General features: G+C 46.1%; 1 protein-coding gene across 2 annotated transcripts in view; it reads right to left on the bottom strand.

Moving 5' to 3' along the window:
• Nucleotides 1-2217: 2217 nt before the first annotated feature.
• The window catches only part of SUPT7L (SPT7 like, STAGA complex subunit gamma), a 30194-nt gene continuing 10226 nt past the window's right edge, over nt 2218-22185 (bottom strand). For both annotated transcript variants that reach the window (XM_083175461.1, XM_083175462.1), the window contains exons 4-5: nt 21405-21633; nt 2218-2636 (exon numbers count right to left, since the gene is read on the bottom strand). In XM_083175461.1, the coding sequence (XP_083031587.1) occupies nt 2374-2636; nt 21405-21633 (492 nt within the window). In that variant the 3' untranslated portion in view covers nt 2218-2373. The remainder of the gene's footprint in view (nt 2637-21404; nt 21634-22185) is intronic.

Genomic DNA, 22185 nt, shown 5'->3' on the forward strand with positions numbered 1-22185 from the left:
GGCTTATAATGGCTACAAAAATAAAATAAAACAATATATAGGATTCTCCCTGTTACTGTACTGTAAGTGGGAAACTTTACCCCTGACCGTCGATACCCTCCACAGATCCCCGTTTTATCAGGACAGTCCCTTCTGTGTGCATCATAGGGGATGGTTATAGTTATAGTTTGTATGTTCTTTCCATTTTTGCATGAGATTCCCCTTGATGTTTTGGCCCCAATCCCTCATAATAAAAAAAAAAAATACAGATAGGTTAATTGGCTTGCAGCAAAAATTACCAGTGGCGGATCCAGAGGGGGGGCTGCAGCACAGTTGAAAATTCAAACAGGGGTGCCACAACAACTGCCATTCCAAACTGGCAGTTGGTGTTTCTCCCCTATTTGAATTCTGAACGGTGATGCTGCCCCACCCCTGTAGCCGCCACTGGTTATTAATGCTTTGTGAATACACCTCTGGGTATGACGGGGGGGGGGGGACCAGAAGTACCAACATGTACCAGGGTAATCTACAATGCCAAGGCTTTTACATAAGATGGGGGTGGTCCAAGGGGCCAGTGTAGAGTTGAACATTTCCATCAGGAACAGGCTCCATACCTGAACTGCTCTAGAAGCTGAGAAATGTATGGCGACTAGTTCTTCCGACCCATTTCCAATGGTGGGGGGTCTGCACACGCGCCAGCCATCTCCCGCGGAAATAAGTCAGCCTAGGTGGGCGGCATTTCCTGTTCGCTAGGCTGCAAACAGGTCTGAATCAGGCCTCTCGTTGGCAAACGCAAAACAAAGTTAAAATTCAACAGATTTGTTGAAAAGGCTTCTTATCTCTCTATTGTACTTACAAGCGATATACATCTATGTACAATGAGCCATCCTGTATTCCCAGCAGTCACACAATGTAAGAACAGTCAATCTGAGAAGCCGAGTACACGTGTCACGTTGGAGTGTCTCATCAGCAGGTGTGGGAGACAGTAAGCGCTAGCACAACGCCTGTGAATGAAATGATTAAGTGGAAACAGTCGGCTGATGAATACTAATTACACAATCTCCGTCCGTGCCAGAGAAACAAACGTGTCTCGCTGTATCTGAGCCATTCAGTCACAGGCCTACATCCTGCGCAGTGTGGCCGACACGGGCCCGCGTGTCGCAGGAAACAGGGCACGTGGGCTGATGATCGGGTTAACGGGGTTCCGGTGACATTCATATTAAGGAAATACAATAGAAATGTCCCAGTGCCCAAAGTAAACTGCTAAAGAGAACGTCACTTCCTTCAGTTTGTTACTCATCATCTACTACGTATATAAAGATAGAGCCCTCCTCGTTTAGCCTGTTAATAGGGTTAAGTGAGTAATAGGATTACTATGCTAATCCCCTACTGTAATGTTCTATGTATTGTATTGCTGCGGAGAACAATAGGATAGCCATGGCTAGCCATTGTGAGCCACGGCCTAAGGAACAAGTTGACAGGGGCTCCAACTGTATGTGTTATACCTATGGAGATATGCATGGAGTGTATTTAATCTGCATACGAGGGGATGGGTCATTCGGTCAACCCACATCAGGTAGCCATGCATTGTGTCAACCACTGATGGTCGACATGGCTTAGTCAACACATGAAATTGGTTCACATAGCGAAGGTCAACAGTCAAAAAGTCGGCATGAGTTTTTCACAATTTTTTGTCCCGAATGTCGACATAGCCAACATGGATACCCTGAAAGTCTATGGTATGCCCTCGCTGTACTCAGAACACTATTTAATCTGCTTCCACGCCTAAATGGATGGTAGGGCAGTAAATGCCGCCTGTCGACACGTGCCGCCACCCCAAAAAAACATGAAAAACTCACGTCTACCTTTGACTGTCGACTTTGCCAATGTATACTTAATGCTTCTGTCCACCTTCCAACCCTGTTGACCTTAGCCATTCAAACTATTTGATATGTCAACCTTCAGTGGTCTTCCCAGTGCATGTCAACCGAATGACCATATACTTCATACGAAGAGACCATCCGGTCCGAATGTGGCAGTAACTTTCCACGGTGTTACGGCCTTGCGGTTGGAGGGCGGTAACATAGATGCGCCCTAGTTGGAATATGGGCGGATGTTTGTACAGGGCTTCTGATTGTTGGAGGTGCCTAGTTGCGACCACTAGGTCCAATCTGTAGCCGTAACGAAGGATTGTTTTCTAACTGAATTTCGGATCCTCGTTAAGAACACAATGATCGGTTTAACAAATTAACAACACAATTTATTGCATTTCTGTTACTTAAGTTCATAAGAGTTCATCGCATCTCGTGCGAAACGCGTCCAACCAGAGCTGAGATATCCACGTGGACCACAGACTGAGACAGTTCCGGGACTGCATTGTCTTGCCATATAACGCTACATTTTCCGCATCTTCTTCTTGGGCCGCTGGTTGAAGACCGGGGAGGAGCCCATGAGGCTGTCCGGGGAGTGAGAGCCGTAGCTGCCTTCTGATCCGTTTGGGCTGCCCGGCATGGCGGAATCACTCATCCCGGACATGGGTTCCTCAAACACGTCATTGCCCAGGACGCTGTTCCCGTGTACAGTCCCTTCCTCATTGTCCTGAGGCTCCATCTTCACCTGTGCCAGGTTCCACAGGGGAGAGGTGTTCACGTCAGACCCTGCATAATAAACACACACGTGTCATTTACAGGATACAGTGCATTACTGTCGATATGTTACATGGGCATAGAATACATTTATCAATGAATAAAACATAGGATTTAGCATATTATTTTACAAATGTTGTGAAACTACAAATCTCAGCATGCCTTGCCAGTTTTAACACTCCCTTATAGCAAAACTGTGGCACAGCATGATGGGATTTGTAGTTTGACAACATCTGGAGAGCCACAGGTTGGCCAGGCCTGCCCTAGTGGATGGTAGCGTATGAAACCGAGCGGCTTAAAAGAAAAAGTCACAAACTCATGTCGACCTCTTTCACCGTCAACCTTCCGATCCTGTCGAGCTAAGCCATTGGCCTAATGGTCAACCTAGTGATGTATCCCATTCTTACATCACACATCGTTACAGGGAAAACAAATAATGATGACAGGAACAACAGCAATACCTGTAAAATATGGCAAAGATAAGGAAGAATGCCTGAGGCCTCGGCACCCTCATATGTAGGGACTGCCGCTATCTGCAGATGTCCCCAACACTGTGGGAGGACCAGCAATGTCACCATATGTGCAGAGGACGAGCAAGAAACATGGATCCATCTTTCACCCACTCACTAAGCGCATTTATGTCTGCAGGTGGAGCAGATTTGGGTGGGGTGTGTTCAAACTGAAATCTTAATTGCACTGTAAATATAAAGCTAACATTTGTGTGCTACACACAAAAGCAGCTAGTATTTACCCTACACAGAAAATGCACGGAAACATGGTTTGTTCCAGAGACAAAGGGGCTGATTTATCACTACCCCACCCACCCCCCACCCCCCCCCTGCTGTCGCAACACCCCCACCCCAAAGCCAGGATTAGCATGTAAGCCCTATGATTTGCCAGCTGGCGTGATTATCACAGGGCTCATTGTAGTATATTTTCCCACTGTTATAATAAATTCGTTCAGATCGCATTTCCCATTATAGGTATGGGAAATGCGATCTGGTTACTAACAAAAATGCAAATTAAAGGGGTTTGGAGCAGTTTTTCATGAAAAACCCATCAATGCATTCAGGTGATACTAAAATAACACAAAAAGGGGTATGAAAACAGCCCTTTCCACATTATCTTAGTAAAAAGAATGTTAATAAATGGGGCCCAGAGTACTTGCTATTTTTGCTTTACCTACAAACAGGAGTGTGGCCCATTATCTGACAAGGATTCGGTTACTCTGGCTGTTCCCACATTTTGTATATCGGCAGCATGTGACAGCAGCACACACGTCGGCGGTGTGCGTCTGAGAAGTGCCCCGCATTATCACTCGCTGAAGGAAGACTTACAGCATAAACACAAAAGGTGCTGTCTGGCTCTGAGTGATCAGCAGATTGCCTGCAGACTGCAAAGCAGCCCACGAGGTAGCCCCCACCAGCAGCTACATTGTGTCTCACCGTGTGAAGATGCACAAGGCAGAGAGAAAACAGCAGATTATAGAAGACGTTCTGTAGGAATATAGCTGTACTTTATAATTAGGATACACTGTCTCCACAATATCTGCTACTTGATGCAAATGACAGAATAGGAAGATCTGTCCCTGCAATACAGATAGCAGAAGGGTAGGAAGCTTAAGTACCACACCGATCACTTCAAATTCTAAATCTAGGTTTACATTATGTGTTTCTCCAGCGATGTTTGGAGCGCATGGACCCGGTGGGGGGGGTCTCACAAACTTGTCGCGATGAGCAGTACGGATGGTGTAATGGTTAGCATTACTGCATCACAGAACTGAGGTCATGGGTTCGAGTCCCACCATGGCCATAACTTTGTGGAGTTTGTATATTCTCCCAGTGCTTGCATGGGTCTCCTCCGGGTACTCCGGTTTCCTCCCACAATCCAAAAATATACTAGTAGGATAATTGGCTCCCAACAGAATTAACCCTAGAATGTCTGTGTGTGCGTGTACATGTGGTAGGGAATATAAATTGCAAGCTCCACTGGTGCAGGGAATGATGTGAATGTTCTCTGTAAAGCGCTGCGGAATATGTGTGCGCTATATAAATAACTAGTAATAATTAAATAAAAATAATAATCTATCTAATAAGTTGAAGAGTGCGTGTGCGTGTCCATTGCATTGCGGACACACCGTGGCACTCAGATCCCCCAAATTTGGCAACAAGATACCTCTATACCCGGTGGTGTGTATCTCAAAGCAGTTTTTGGGAAATTTCACTTAGAAATTTAAAAAACACCAAGTTTTAATTTGCCTTCATTGATGATCTGGGAAAAAGATTGACGATCTGGGAAACCGTTGTCGAAGGAACAACTCCACACCTAATTTCATTGCTGTCATTGAGTATGACTGACACATTCTAACATTATGGTGAAGGCTTTACACAAGTAGGAAAAATTGAGGATATACATAGACCACACATCATTGTACACGCACACACACAGTACACCACATATGCACACATATATACGTAGCGCACCTCACACACTTACACATTGGACCAGGGCTGGGCAACACCGGCCCTCCAGATGTCAATGAACTACACATCCCAGCATGCCTTGCATGGCCACATAGCAAAACTAATGCAAAGCATCCTGGGATGTGTAGTTCATCAACATCTGGAGGGCCGGTGTTACCCAGCCCTGCATTGGACAGATACACACAACAAAACACACACATAACACACCACATGCAGTACAACACAAACCCATATACACTACAACACCACCCAAAAACAGTACAACAAACACACACACTTAAACATTGCCAAGATACGCACAGCACACTACACACACATATATATGTAGCGCACCTCACATTCGGCAGATACTGTACACATAACACACCACTCACAGTACAACACACACCCACATTCACTACAACACGCACCCAAAAACAGTACAATACACAGCACACACAAACATTGAACAGATACACACAGCACATTACACACACACACACACATTTATACGTAGCACACCTTACACACTTACACATTGGGCAGATCACACAACACACACCCATAACATACCTGTAACAGCACAACACACACACACATTCACCACACACACACAAAAAACAGTACAACACACAAAACACACACATAAGCTGTGTACACACGGGGGCGATAGGGGCTGAAATAGCTGGAAATATGGAAATATGATAAATCACCGGGTGCGCGCTCCCGTTTTCAGCCCCATTCTAATCACTGGTCGCAGGAGCTTGCTCCTGCGACCAGCTGATTACCTCTGCGACTCCCCCGGCAGAGGTTCCTTTTCATCAGCCACCATCTCTGGTCGCTGATGAAAAGGAGAAACTGAGCAATATATCTCGCCCGTGTGTGCGGGGCTTTAAACATTGCATAGATACACAAAGGCACAACACACACATACTGTATATACATAGCACACCTCACACACTTACGCATTGGACAGATACATACAACACACACAACCACATACACTACAACACACACACAAAAACAGTACAACACATACAAACACATAAAAAAAAGAATTTGCCGTTTCTTTAACAGTCTGTACCGGCAAATAAAAACTGTACCTAATGTACCGTTTTTACTTTTTCCCATATCCGTCTCTGCGCTCCCCAGCCAGTTGTACTGAGAAATCTTTGTCCTGGCCAATGCACCCATTGATCAATACAAAGTGGGTACACTGCACTCACCCTGTTAGTCAGTTGGATATCAGGCACTGCTCTGCCTTAAGGGTTTCCCAGACTCTTTTGGTTCATAGATAATGTTTGGTCGATGGGCATGAGCGCTGCATGTATTTGTTTAGATGTTATGAGTGTAAGAAGTTGAAAAATAAGACTGAGATGAAGATTTGTCACGTTATAGTGTACAATTTACTCAATAAATCGTGAAATAAATATGTGTAGACAGAAGTTGCGAAACAAATCTATAGGTGGAGGGGGTATGGATATTGTGGGCATAATTGGTGTTTGGTACACCTACAGGGGGTCCCCAGTTGATGAGAAATTTTCACTACAGTGTCACCATAGGGGGATTTCCAATTGGGGTTCAGGTGGTCTTTTAGGGACCCCTTTACAATCCCATTTTCTCTTCTCCTGGAGCCTACGGTCTCCCTCAGTGATTGACTATCATTAGGGGAGACTGTAGGCTCAAGGAGAAGAGACCTACAGGATTGTAAAGGGTCCCTAAAAGACCACATGGATCCCAATTGGGAATCCCACTATGGTGACACTGTGACCGTGACACTGTAGTGAAAATCCCATCAACTGAGGACCCCCTGTATGTGTACCAAATACCAATTATGCCCACAATTATCCATACCCCCCACCTATAGATTTGTTTCGCAACCCACCACATCCAAACAATTATCAGTTTGAATCAGAACTTATTTTTTAATCCTACTTTCATTTCTTGATTGTACTTCTATGTACACTTATATTTTTTTTTCACGATTCATTGCGTAAATTGTACACTTTGTAACATGGCAAATCTTTATCTCAGTCTTATTCTTCAACTACTTACACTCCAAAGCTTATCAATGCACCCATTTATGATTGCGATGGCTGGATCGGTGGATTGGCCCGGCGGGTGTAGGGAAGAATTTGGCCCATTGCACCCGTTCCCAGTGGTGCATTGCAGTGGTGCGGGTAGCGTGCGTCATGACGTCATGTGGCCAGGCCCGCGGACCTGCTCCCACACTCAGGGGCTGCCCCACTGGTAGAGATGCCCGGTGCATGTGCTTTACAGATCTCCAGACCTCAGAGACTGCTGCAGGCAGGATCAGTGAGGGGAGCGGCAGTGGCAGGGAGCGGTGAATTTTTTATTAATTATGGCGCGGAAAGTAACGTCCACCCCGGTCTCCACGCACTCAGCGCCTGTAATTACACACCCTAGAAACTGTACCATTGAGTATAGAAATGGAGGTGTGGCCACGTCCCCTTTCTGATTTTGTACCGATTTCTGACCCTCAGATGTTGGAGGATATGTCATACAGTAGGTGCTAAATCTCAGGAGTGGATGTGGAATTCATCAACACATACAAGTTATCAACTCAGGAGCGTTGTGTTTCAAACAACAACACCACACCTGATTTCATTGCCATCATTGAGTATTAATGCAAACACATTCTAACATTATGGTGGAATCTATAACAAATTACAGTCTTAGGTCTTTGGCACAGCATATTGTAAGATGACATTTTTCAGCAATTTTGGAAATAAAAAACAACCAAAGGTTTTCACGCGCAATGCCGGGCGGGTCAGCTAGTAGTAATAATAATAATAATAATAATAATAATAATAATAATAATAATAATAAGTGCCATTGTTCATCGCACAGACATCACCAACTGTTTATGCACTTCCCAATGCCGCGCCGCAACCCCCCCTCCCGGGCCCCGTTGCTGCATTTACAGACAACGCAAACGATCCAAAGGAACTTGCAGCGTTAATGATATAGGGCTTAATTCAGATTTGCCCGCTAGAGTATTTGCAAATTAAGAGATTATCGAATGATTGCACATTCCGCACACATTGCGCATGCGCGAGGGGAAATAGCAACAGAAAATGCGTATGGATTGTTTACAATGCAGCTGGAGTTTGATTGACAGGAACCCGTCGTTTGTGGGGGAGTGGTTGAAAAACGCTTGAGTGCCGAGGCGTTTAGGAGTAGGGTCTGTGATGTCAGCATGGACACTTCCGGCCGGTCTCGGACACAGATTACAGGAAGCCTCAGACCTACTCACATTTGCGCAGATGGTAAAAGCTCTTTAGCGGTTTGGGTATTGCGTATGGATCAGCCGTTCTGATTATTAGCGATCCAGGCTGAATTAGGCCCATAGTGCCTACACACTAGGGGATATGCACGAAAATATCGTTATTGTGCATATTGATACAAAAAAGATTACTCTAGTATGTGCTTTCCACTGGTCCAAGCATAACCCTTTATGGATATAATGTGCATAAAAGCAGGCCACAATATCAAGGGTGGGGATCATGGAGTCGACAGTCAATAGTCTACCACTATTGGGCAAGAGGTCGACAATATGCTGTCGGCACACTTCTATATTCCCAATTTATGCCCACAGGGATGGAAGTAAGAACAAGCCGGTTTTAACAACAAAAAAACTCATCAACCTTTTCAAGATGTCAACCTAATGCATGTTGTCCTTTGTCATGTGTCGACTGACTGTGTCGACCAACAGCGGCCGCCTTATTGACTGTTGACCGAATGTCTGCATGCCAATATCTGTAGCCTGGAAAGCGCACAGCACTTGGGATAATCTCTTGCGGAGCGGATCCAGGACAGGCCCCGGGTATATTGCAGATGATCGGTTACAGGGTCTACTTCACACATTACCATTCACGTGAACTCCGCTTGGGAACGGTGACATGGTGAAATCTGACCCCAAGCGTTGTGATCCATGCAGGGTGGACGAGGTGCACTAATTGGGGGTCCACATGCTCCGGTGGCATGTTGACACCAAGAAAAACTAATGTCTACTTTTTCATGTGTCGACATTTTTCAGTGTCAACCGCTTGATCTAGACCCTGTCGACCCCATGATCCACAGCTGTCTTTGACCCCTTATAAACTGTAAATAAAGGAATAGAAGAGATTATATAAGGATAGATAGATAGATAGATATTCAAGGTGAAAGTAAAAACTGTCACAGCTCAAAGTGACAGTACATGCAGAAGCCATACTTTTGACGGGCGTGAAATAGTGGATTGATAAATCTCCAACCAGAATGAAACGCCACTTACACTAACACAAATGTGTTCACAGTCAGCTCTGGGTGCTGCAGTGTCTCGCGTTTTGTACAGCACTACATGATACGACTCCCTCCTCTTTGTTTTATAAGTAGAAAAGACGGGAGACATCCAATGCTTTTCTCCCACCCTAACATTATTCTGCTGCGCACTGTAGCAGAACAGTAGGAACGCTACGCCACGGCCATCACAGTTCTGCAGAACGCTCTGCAGTGGTAAAGGGACAATGCCAGCTGCTGCGCCTCTATGGAGACGTAAAATGTTTACAGAGATTATGGTCCGATGTATCGCAGCAGTGTATGGTCATCTGATCCCCCGTGTGCCACCCGGGACATCACATGGGATGTTAAGTCACACAATACCCCACGGTGTGGCTGGAAAGGCATCCCTCTGGTGATTGTTTGGATTTGCGGAACACTGTCTGCCGAGTCTTGTTCGGAAACCAAATGACGGATTACTTGCGGGAAATGCTGCTTTTTCGGAATCAGTCTAAATAAATTATGAATGCACAATCCTCCGAGAGCAGATTTCACTTCCTTCAGTACGTTCTACTATAGTGTTCATTGTAGAACCCCACCTGTTACAACCTGTGCAATTCCTCTTCCCTGCCCTGTGGTGTCGCTCCCTTCTGTGGTGCTTCCAAATGGGATACGGTCATTGGGTCTACAGCAAGTGGGTCAGCAAGCATTGGGTCGACACCATTAGGTCGACATGGGGATAGGTTGACATGTTCTAGGTCGACAGGTCATTAGGTCGACAGTCCAAAGGTCGACATGGGATCTTTCACTGTTTTTTGAGCCGACATGTGCCGACAGGTGGTATTTCATGCCCTACCAACCACTAGGGTGTGGTGGGAGAATAAAATAGTGCCCGAAGCATGGCGAGTGCAGCGAGGGGATGCAGTGCACTGGAAACTATGTCCATGTCAACTGTGTCGCCATTTGGGTAAAAAAACTGTGAAAAACCCTAATTGACCTGTCGACCTAAACCCATCAACCAACTTGCTGTAGACCAAACTATCCCAACCCTTCCAGCACACTCTGAAAGCACCACAGCGACACCCCTGGCAGAAAAAAGAACTGCATAAGCTTTGATAGGTGCAGAGTTCCAGCCAGGGTCCTGGAGAGTTGGTGGAACTCAGTTCCATCTCCCTCCTAATTCCTTTCTTCCCTCCCCAATGAGGCATCCCCCCCCCCCCCTGCCCACCCTTCCCCCACAAAGTATTATGCTTTTCTGCTAGATTTACTGTGAAGGCCAAGGTGGAAGTTGTTAGTTCCACCTCAACAACAGAGGTGCTGGAACTCCGTTCCAAACAACCCCCCCCCCCCCAGCATGAACATTACTACTGTACAACACATACTGTAGACCGACAGCGCTGTACTGTCATGGCAGCTGCCTCCACAGGCTGGCACGGAGAATCCTCGGCACTGGGAGACGTCGGATGCACATAACAACGGTTAGCAAAAACTCCTGATAAGGTGACATCGCCGGTAACATCAGGTTGCTTTACATTAAAGCCTGTTAAATAAAAAGCGATCTGCGTCTGCTTTAATCCAATAACAGCAGGAACTGCAGACTCACGGAATCAAATCCTATCAGGGCAGAGAACATTTACAGCAATCAATGATCAGCTTGAGAGCCCTTTAGTCTGTTTACTTTGCTCCTTCATTAGCCTATTGGAATGCAAGCGAGGAATATTTCAGAGAACCAAAAAAAAAAAAAAACACACACAACATTCTGCGAGCTGATTGAAAAGCAAATTGATTTCAACTACAACCCACTTTAGCAGGCAAATAAGTGGCTTTGCATAGTAATTTCGACGAAGCATCATTTCGGCTTAATAGCAGGCTTCACGCTGATGGCCCTGTATAGAGGCCTGTGCTTCACATTTAATAAGGCTGGTAGTGGCGGAGAGTGGGGGAAAATAATATGCGTCTCTCCCGCTACCGGGCCAGATAAATTACAGATAAGGCCTCTGTCACTGCAGAGAGTGTGATTAGTATCTCCAAATCCACAGACACCCAGAGGCTGGGGGGGGAGGGGGAGGGTGCTGATCGTTTTTAGGAGGAAATTTTGCAATTTGCCTCACTCCGCAAGGGGCATCTGCAGACGTGAATGACAAGGTTAGGCTGCGGGTAGAGTGGGTTTGGGTTGGGGATTACATACTTACCACAGGGTGTAATGATTCTGCGCATGCAGAATGCTGCTGTAAGTCATGTGACATACCGATACCATCTCCCTTTGTACGATAGATTAGCCGTGGATATATTAATACATATTAATCAAGTCTTGTTTCATTAAGTAATGGTGCTAGTTCTCCTATGTACTTCTTCCGGAGCTGGGCCCAAAATTCTACGACAATTTAATAGAAAAGGTCTAACCCAGGGCTTGGCAAACCGGTCCTCAAGATCTACCAAAGGTTCCCGTTTTTCATGCTGGTGCACAGGTACAGTCATTACTAATGGTCACATTCCCCAGACCACCTAGCTGGTGCACAGGTGCAGTCATTACTAACGGTCACATTCCCCAGACCACCTAGCTGGTGCACAGGTACAGTCATTACTAACGGTCACATTCCCCAGACCACCTAGCTGGTGCACAGGTACAGTCATTACTAACCCGTCACATTCCCCAGACCACCTAGCTGGTGCACAGGTACAGTCATTACTAACTGTCACATTCCCCAGACCACCTAGCTAGTGCACAGGTACAGTCATTACTAACTGTCACATTCCCCAGACCACCTAGCTGGTGCACAGGTGCAGTCATTACCAACTGTCACATTTCCCAGATCACCTAGCTGGTGCACAGTTGTTGTCATTTCTAACTGTCACATTGTCAAACCTGCTGCATTCATTCCTACTATAGATCCACAGGTGACCCAAGACACAGGAAATGTTGGTAGATCTTGAGGACAGGTTTGGCCACCCCTGGTTTATCCAATGGCTAATACTATATGTCACAATCCTATTAACAATCTGCAATAACACGTACAGAGAGAGTTAGATTTGGGTGGGGTATGTTCAAACTTAAATTCAAATTGCAGTGTTAAGGTGCCCATACACGCTGCGAGAATCGCATGCTAGGTCGCATCGCACGGCATGCGTTGTGCGTGCAATGCGATGCGATCCGAAGACAGTACAAAAAGTATGTGCGGCAGATACTTTTTGTAGTGTGCGATGGGATGCTCGCGGGAGCGCGCATCCCATCGCAACGCACGCTGCTGTCGCATAGTGTATGAGCACCATAAGAATAAAGCAGCCAGTATTTACCCTGCACAGAAACAAAAAAAACTTCCCCAAATGTAACTCTCTCTGCACATGTTACATCTGCCCCACCTGCGGTGCAGTATGGTTTTGTCCATCTGCAAAAATTGCAACCTTGTTAACAGTCCAGAATCAGGCACAAAGTCCTAACGACGACGTTGTGCGTGTTGACGTAACATTTTTCTACTGTACACTGTATTTGTGTATTGCTGACCACTAGAGGCCAAATTACTCCTTTGTGTGCTAAAAGATGTCATAACAGAAAGTGTTTCACACTCGCTGGATATGGAGAGGGGGAGCTGTGAAGACGGATTGGGGGTAGGAGCGGATATGGACTAGGGTAGAGTGTTTGCAGACTGAAACTGTCACAGCTCAAAGTGGGTTGCAGAAGCCGTCATTCTGATGGGTTTTTAACTAGTAACTTAATACAATATAACTACAAAATACGATATTTCCAAAGTGCTGGTACTTGTAGTTCCATGGCAGTTAAGGTGCCCATACACTAGTAAGATTTATCTTCAGATCTGGCTGGTTGGAGCAAAAACATGGTTATGGATGAGTGACAGTTTGTCAGTTTTACAGCATTTCCAAGCAAATGGTCAACTGTCATTTGCTCTCATCCATAACCAGGTTTTTGTTCCAACCAGACAGATCTGCAGATAAATCTGCGTGTGTATGGCCACCTTTAGACAGTGGCATATTGCTCTATTCTGGCATACACTAATGCTTAGTCATAGAGAAATAACTGACATTTACATTTTGAGCTACGGCTGTTTACAGCTTCCCTATCAGGCGACACGGCGGCCTTAATGTGGACATACATCTACAGATCGATTGTCAGATTGGGCCGGTTGGAACAAACACCTGGTAATATCTGAGTGACAGTTTTTGCCAGTTTTCCAGCACTTCAAAGCAAATTGTCAACTGTCATTTGCTCTCATTCATTACCAGGAATTTGTTCCAAACAGCCCAATCTGACAATCGATCTGTAGACGTATGGCCGGCTTTATGCTAAATGATTTACGGCAGTCAGAGAGTTGGTGCCGAGGAAATGTGAGCAAGGAGTCAGCAGCTATCACATGTAAAGATCTATAGCTCCGCTAGATCAGAGGTGCCCAACCTGAGGTACTCTGCAGACGGTTGGGGTACTTGAAAATAATACTGGTAATGGCAGAAGAAGTAGTCTCCCGATGGTGGAAGAAGTCTCCCATTGCCATGGAGATGAACCATGTTGCGTCACTTCCGATTCTGTCTGCAGCATCAGCAGCGTCTCCTCGTGCTTTTGCCGGACCAGCAATCCACTGGAAGCTAGCCGCCCCGCCCTCAGACATCAGCAATCATCTGCCCCACAATGACATGGGTGGAGAAAGCAGCAGCATTAATCCTACAGTTATCGGGAACCCCGAAGATAGCACACAGCCAGCGGCCAGACACAGGGGGGTCCGCACACTACTCCTCGCTACTACTTCCTAACATACGGACATGAAAACCGCTCACTTCCACTCCACTCGTAAGTACTGTGGATATTTCAAATTGAGAGGAGGGGGCACTAATAAATGAAAAGCCGAATCAAGTGGTACGGGGGAGAAAAGAGGTTGAGAACCGCTGTGCTAGATCAATAAACACATTTTCATTCAAATGTTCTAAAGATGAAATGAAGCGTCGGCAAAGTAGCCCTAATGCAGTGTTCGAAACAAAGTTTTATTTGTTAATTTGGGGGAAAGTTTCCATTGAAAGCACCAGTATTTCCCCAATAAGATTTCCCGGACTATGAATCACTGAGCTGAATACGACACTGGATATAAACCAGGCAATTACACTTGTATGCCCATCACACTTTCTCTCCCTGCACGTGTATGGGAGAGATTATCTTCATAGTGGCAGTGTGGCAAACTTGCATTGCGTGGAGTGACAATGTCTTGGAAATAATGACCATTCCATTGCAGCCTGCTAGGTCATCACCTCTCGCTAGCCCCACACCAGCCTACTCTCCCGTAGAGTCTGGGACACTCCTGGATTTCAAAGAGCTCTCCTAAGAGAGTACACGAACCTACTGAATCCCATCCACTATTGAAAGTCGCATAGAACTATCAATCGTGTCACCGTGACATAAGGGGGAGGGCCGTGATGTCATTACAGCGCCAGTCACAGTCACCACCCCCTCCCTCCGACCAACACACCCTGGAACCTCCCACTACAGGTTATCCTGGGAAGGGAAGTGGGAGGTGTTATGTGGAGGGGGTTGGAGCCAATCAGATTACTCTTCTAGAAGCCTACTCCTGTGGACTAACCCACTTTACCCAGCCGTAGCTAGCAGCTCGGACAAAAAGGAGAAAATAGTAACCTTAATAATAGCCAAACAAAGTAATAATGATACTTCCCTGATTATAATACCCAAAGGTACAGTTACAAATAACAGCATGATCCTTGGTGCTTTGGTATGGAGGGATAGGGTTGGTAGGTCAACACTACGAAGCTGGACAAGGATGTAAAGTCGACACAAGCATTAGGTTGAGAATGGAAAGGTCGACATCAGTTTTTCATTTCGTTTTGAGACGACAGGCAGTATTTCATACCCTACCATCCACTAGGGTGCAGTGGGAGAATATAATAGCCGAGCAGTAGGGAGCCATGGGAGGTACACGGATAGGGTGTCCATGTCGAATTGAGCCAACATTTAGGATAAAAAAAAAAAAACTAGAAAAACTCATGTCGACCTGATAATTTTGTCAACCTTAACCATGTCGACCTTCATACAGTCGATGCTAAACCTGGTATGGACACCTGGCAGCAAAACGGTCAGACCAGTGTTTTTTTACTCTATATAGGGCAATACGGGTTAGACCCTTGGTGGTATATTAGGTGCGGGTTTCTAGAAGTGGAGCTGTTGCCCATAACAACCTATCAAATTTTTCCTTTTATCCTGTAGAAGGTGCTCGATAAATGATAAGTAGAATATAAACTATTATAATAGCTGGAACAAAATCTGGGAGAAATTCAATTTATTCCATCAAAGTTATATACTAAGGGGGAAATTTAATAAGAATACGAATACAAAAAATCGTATTCGGATTCTTAATACGAATGAATACGACTGTTTCAGCCGTATGCAAAGTCGTGTTCCGGAGGGGAATGTACAAAGCAGTCAAATACGACTGATTTGTAACCCTCCGATGGTGTAATGATTCGTATTAGTGGCCGCTAATACGAATTCGTGCAGGCAGGCTGCAGTGTGTAAAAAAAAAAAAAAAAAAAAATAGAGAAATAAATAAATTAAAAAAACGGCATGGTGTCCCCCCACAGCCGTAACCAGCACCAGGCTGAAAGAGTCGGGGCTGGTAATTAAAAAAAAAAAAAAAAAAAAAAATCAGGAAACCTGACAAATAGGGCTTCGCTGATTTTTTTAAAACCAGCCCCAGGCTCCAGGTCCGGGGCTGGTTCCCAAAATACGGGCGACAAAATGAGTAGGGGTCCCCCGTATTTTAAGAACCAGCCCCAGGCCAAACCAGCCAGCAGAGTAATGCCACAGCCGGTGGACACTTATTATATAAGGTCCCGCGGCCAAAGCATTAACCCTACCGACCAGTCAGCCTGGCCAGGGGTCCTGGGGGAGTGAGGACCCCCCCCCCAATAAAGGGGTCCCCCCCCATCCAGGACTTGCCTGACCAGGCTGAAGCCTGGTGCTGTCTTCGATGCCCCTGATCCGTGCAGGCTAAAGCCAAATACGACAGAAAAAAAGTGTATTTTCCTGCCGTATTTGGCACGCCATTCGCGGGCGTTTTACGCTAATTAGCGGCCGTATTTTCAACACGACCGCTTAGTAAATCAGGAACCACCATTCTTTTGAATGGTGATTTCTGTCGTATTCTATCGATGGTGTATTCATTCGTATCTGTAAATACAAATACGAATGTAGAAGAAATTGTTTGTTCACGTGAGTGAAAAACAAAAAGGCGCTATGGATGTAGTGCTTAGCTAGCTGCTCACACCTGAGGGGAAGGTCAGTCCCCCAATAATAATGGGAAAAAAAGAACAAAGTGGTGGAGCGTTTATATCTAAAAAATTACACTTGGATCGACTGGGTATCACATAAATTTGTAGAGATTATTTAATATGCAATATTGTGTACAATAAAAAAACACTAATGGAACAATATTAAAATTACTGCGGACCCTGGAATAGTGGAACTTCCACTTGTTCCTATATATGCTCCTTTTAACTGAATAAAGACATATTACCCCTTGGTTGTAGTCCGTTGAGTGGTATCGGGGTGTCCAAAATTTACTGCTGAAGTCCCTTTATAATTTGCCTGGAGATGTTATACAGGTGAGCCTTTTAGAATGCCAGGTGGGTCTCCAAGAATTAAGCAGACGATGGTATCCCCCTTAATTGTAATCCGTTTAAGATGGTATCAGGGTGTCCAATGTTACTGCTGAAGTCCCTTGTAGTTTGCCTGGAGATGTTGAGCAGGTAGAACCTGAAGATTACCAGGTGGGTCTCCAAAGATTGAGCAGACGATGGTATCCCTGAAAATAAGAGTCCAATTTGGTGGATTGGAATAAGGGGGGTCCAATAGGGTGGTACGGAGCTGGTTCAAGTGGAATATTGAGCAAAGTCCAGAGTCCAACAGTGGGTAAAAAACCAACGCGTTTCGTTGTTTTCCAACAACTTTTTCAAGGTCTATCACCCTTGGTCTGGCCAGGGTTTAAATACCCTATAGACAGGAAGTACTGCGTGCGTTCCAACAACCGGAAGTGGAGCGCAATATACTTCAAAATCATTGTACTAACATTAAAACTGTTTTTAGGACTGCCTCCTACTCTTGTAAATAATTACATCATGATAGAAAGTACATCTAATCATGTTTTTAAATAAAATTGATCAACTGGGTAATTAATTGCTTTTTTTGTCATGTGACCAAACAGTACTTCCTGTCTATAGGGTATTTAAACCCTGGCCAGACCAAGGGTGATAGACCTTGAAAAAGTTGTTGGAAAACAACGAAACGCGTTGGTTTTTTACCCACTGTTGGACTCTGCTCAATATTCCACTTGAACCAGCTCCGTACCACCCTATTGGACCCCCCTTATTCTAATCCACCAAATTGGACTCTTATTTTCAGGGATACCATCGTCTGCTCAATCTTTGGAGACCCACCTGGTAATCTTCAGGTTCTACCTGCTCAACATCTCCAGGCAAACTACAAGGGACTTCAGCAGTAACATTGGACACCCTGATACCATCTTAAACGGATTACAATTAAGGGGGATACCATCGTCTGCTTAATTCTTGGAGACCCACCTGGCATTCTAAAAGGCTCACCTGTATAACATCTCCAGGCAAATTATAAAGGGACTTCAGCAGTAAATTTTGGACACCCCGATACCACTCAACGGACTACAACCAAGGGGTAATATGTCTTTATTCAGTTAAAAGGAGCATATATAGGAACAAGTGGAAGTTCCACTATTCCAGGGTCCGCAGTAATTTTAATATTGTTCCATTAGTGTTTTTTTATTGTACACAATATTGCATATTAAATAATCTCTACAAATTTATGTGATACCCAGTCGATCCAAGTGTAATTTTTTAGATATAAGCGCTCCACCACTTTGTTCTTTTTTACAAATACGAATGTCCCATCAATACAAATACGAAAATTCGTATATATGAAAATACGATTTTTTTCACGAATTTTCCCCCTAATTGTCAAAATAACATACATGAAATCCTGCTGTACTACCCTCTGACAACTACAGAAAATGGGGGCAGGGGGGCATTGATGCCAGCTCCTGTTGCCGTTCTGTGTTCTGCATCCAGCGTCGGCCTAATTGCTTCTCATCAGGAGACAAATTTCCTGCATTCAGGACGACTCGCTCGTTATCTCGGACCCCAGAGCAGCAAATAACCAGTTTACCACAATCATGATTACATACATATTTCATCACATTACAACTTTCCCTTGGTTTTCTTCAAAACAATTTTCGCTTATCGCTAGAACTGGATTACATGGATCTCAGTCTGCCACATAATGACAATGCGCCTGACCTCATATCCACCAATGGGTGTGGTATATTAGCCCGACAGTCGGGATTCCGACAGTCATTAGTCAGACGTCGGAATCCCGACTGCACAGCGTGAGGAGCGCAATGAAGCTGCGCTCGCCACGCTGCGGGCACGGTAGCAAGCTGCGCTCGCCACCTATTTTATTCTCCCTCTGTGGGGGTCGTGGACCCCCACAAGGGAGCAGTAGGGATTCCGACATCGGAGTAATGACTGTCGGAATCCCGACTGTCGGGGAGCCGTCCGGCACCCCCACCAATAACATGCCCAAACTCCGTCTTCTCCGCATAATGATCCTGACCCATCTCCCCTTCCTCCAATAATGTGCATGACCCCGTCTCTTTCCTCCAACAATGTGCCTGACCCTGTCCCCCCCCCTTCCTCCAATAAAGCGCCTAACCCTGCCTCCTCTTTTCTCCAATAATACGCCTGACCCTGCCTTCCCCTTTCTCCAATAAGGTGCCTGCGCCAGCCTCCTCTTTCCTCCAATAATGCACATGACTCCTCGCCCTCCCGCGATCCGATAAAAGATGCACTTCAATCAAAACCGGGGGCGCCGTGCTAGGAAACAAGTACCAAAAAAAACAACTAAAAACATTAAAATGTAATTTTCTTTCCCTATTCTCAAGCTTACTGTAGTTGTTATTAAGCTACTGACCAACGTCTCTGTTAGAGATGCGTAGAATATACGAGAAAAATGTCAACATCGCTCACATTTGATATATAAATTCAAATAAAAAATGTTGTGTGAAAAAAGATTATATTTCCTACATAAGGTAACATTACAGGTCACGATGATTAATTAAATTGTTTGCTTGGCAATTTTCACACCAATTTTGACAAATTCACCTGGGTTAATAATTTGGTTGCTTTTTTAATCTCGTAATTACTGAAAACAAAAAGCAAAGTTCTTTGGGAAAGTAATAATGCCGGTAGACTCAAAGTGCAAAACTGGCAAACAATGACCGTCAGGCTAAAAAGATAAATGTGAAATCACGCCATACATACTGTGAACCATGCAGATGACATCACGGTCTCCTGATGTCACTTATAGGCCCTCATTCTGGTTGACTCAGTAAGCTGCGAATCTCGCAGCTTTCCGAGTCCCAGAGTGCCCGCCCCGCCGCATCCCCTCGCATGTGCCTGCAGCAGAAGAAATCATTCGATGGTCTCCGATCATCGGATGTTATATCCTACCTTTGCAGGTAAAAAAGTCAGTGGAGACTGACTTATATTTGCGGGCAGCGGAACGAAGACAGGGCAGGTGGCTGATGTCAAGTGATGTCAGCCGCCTGCCCCCCGGCACACACCCTCCTACCCGCAATCCCATGGGGATGCCCATGAAACGTTGTGCGTTCCTCATGGGCGAGGCCCGGGCCCGCTGCCCCATGGCCCGGTGACATTATAAATCGCCGCGGCCGTTTGCAGTCGGGGTCAGCACCGACCGTCAGGGCAGGGCCTGAATTCGGTTCACTCCAAGCAAACCGGAATTTGCCCCATAGAACAGAAGGTACTTGTTTCCTAGCATTGTATGGCATCGGGTCTGTGAAATCTGGTCGCATCGCATTAGACCCGATTTTTCATTGTACAGCCACCCTGATGGCTGATTCCTATGTTAAATGCCCCCCCCCCCCCCCCCGACCAGATTTTTAATTGTATACCCACATGGGTAATTAGATGTCAAATACCACCACCACCCCCCCCCCCCCCCCCCCCCCCCCATTGTTAACACTACGCCACGTTCAACAACAACCCGAAGCGTGGTGAGCAGCGGCGGCGGTACGCGTCCTCCGACCTTTTCATACCCCCACTATCCACGTCGGCGTGGAGTTGATTTCATATAGTGTGGCAAGCGCAGCAAGCCCGAAGTGTGGCGAGCACAGCGAGTCCCGCGGATTACTTCACATGTATTCCGCGTCCGCTCGCTGTGCTCGCCACACTATATAAAATCAACTCCACACTCCACACTGACGTGGATAGTGGGGGTATGAAAGTGGGCGTACCGCCACTGCTCGCCACGCTTCGGGTTGGTGTTGATACTGGGGTGGCGTTAACAATGGGGGGCATTTCACATAGTAATTACCCATCAGGGTGGGTATACAATAAAAAAATCGGGTCTGGGGGTGCATTTAACATTGGACTCAATGGGAAATCGGGTATAATCACGTCGCATCGCATGCCATTGTAATGGCATGCGATGCGACGCGATTAAAAAATTTGTAAATGAACCCCGCAAAGGTTTATATCGGGTCTGATCGGGTCCCATCGCATACCTTAACTAATGGTATGCGATGGGGCCCGACGGGCGCTGTGCTAGGAAACAAGTACCGAACAGAACATCACAGAGGCCGACACGTCTCCCAGATCTGTGGTCACGGTTTTGTGGTTATAAATGCTTTCAGAAGACACAGAAGCTGCATGATATAGCATTCATTCTAGCACTCGCCATCTTTTAAATCCCATGCAGTTCCTGTTCCCTGCCTGGGGTGTCGCTGGCTGCTGTGGTGTTTCTAGCATAGGTCTAGTTTGCATATCAGTGCTGATATACAGACCACACTGTGCTAGAAGCACTCCAGCAGACAGCGACACCCCAGGCAAGGAAGTGGAACTGCATGGGTTTTCCAAGATAGCGGGTGCTAGAATAAACACTATGATAGACAGCTGCGGACAGGAAATCCCTCCTTACCAGGCTGCGGTGACGAATCCACTTCCATATTAGATGAGAACCTCTCGCTCTGGGCCCCGAGGACACCCACTGGCAGCGACTGATCACCAGGTGCCAGGTCACCTTCCAGCTCCTCGCTGATGGGGAACGTAATATCGGTGACCTCTTTAATCTTCACCGGCTTTGTGTCCTCACACACCCGCTCCGGGTGGACAATCTTCTCATACTCCTCAGACAGCTGCTTGCTGACCTGTGACCAGAGAGGGGAATATCAGGAATCGGTCACTCACCCTGCATAGTGCCACACCAAGCATCGCTCACCCTGCATAACGTCACACCGAGCATCGCTCACCCTGTATAACGCTACACCGAGCATCGCTCACCCTGCATAACGCCACACCGAGCATCGCTCACCCTGCATAACATCACACCGAGCATCGCTCACCCTGCATAACATCACACCGAGCATCGCTCACCCTGCATAACATCACACCGAGCATCGCTCACCCTGCATAACATCACACCGAGCATCGCTCACCCTGCATAACGCCACACCGAGCATCGCTCACCCTGCATAACATCACACCGAGCATCACTCACCCTGCATAACATCACACCGAGCATCGCTCACCCTGCATAACGCCACACCGAGCATCGCTCACCCTGCATAACGCCACACCGAGCATCGCTCACCCTGCATAACGCCACACCGAGCATCGCTCACCCTGCATAACGCCACACCGAGCATCGCTCACCCTGCATAACGCCACACCGAGCATCGCTCACCCTGCATAACGCCACA

The sequence above is a fragment of the Crinia signifera genome, chromosome 3 (genome assembly GCF_055691185.1).
Source record: "Crinia signifera chromosome 3, ASM5569118v1, whole genome shotgun sequence".
Lineage (NCBI taxonomy): Eukaryota > Metazoa > Chordata > Amphibia > Anura > Myobatrachidae > Crinia > Crinia signifera.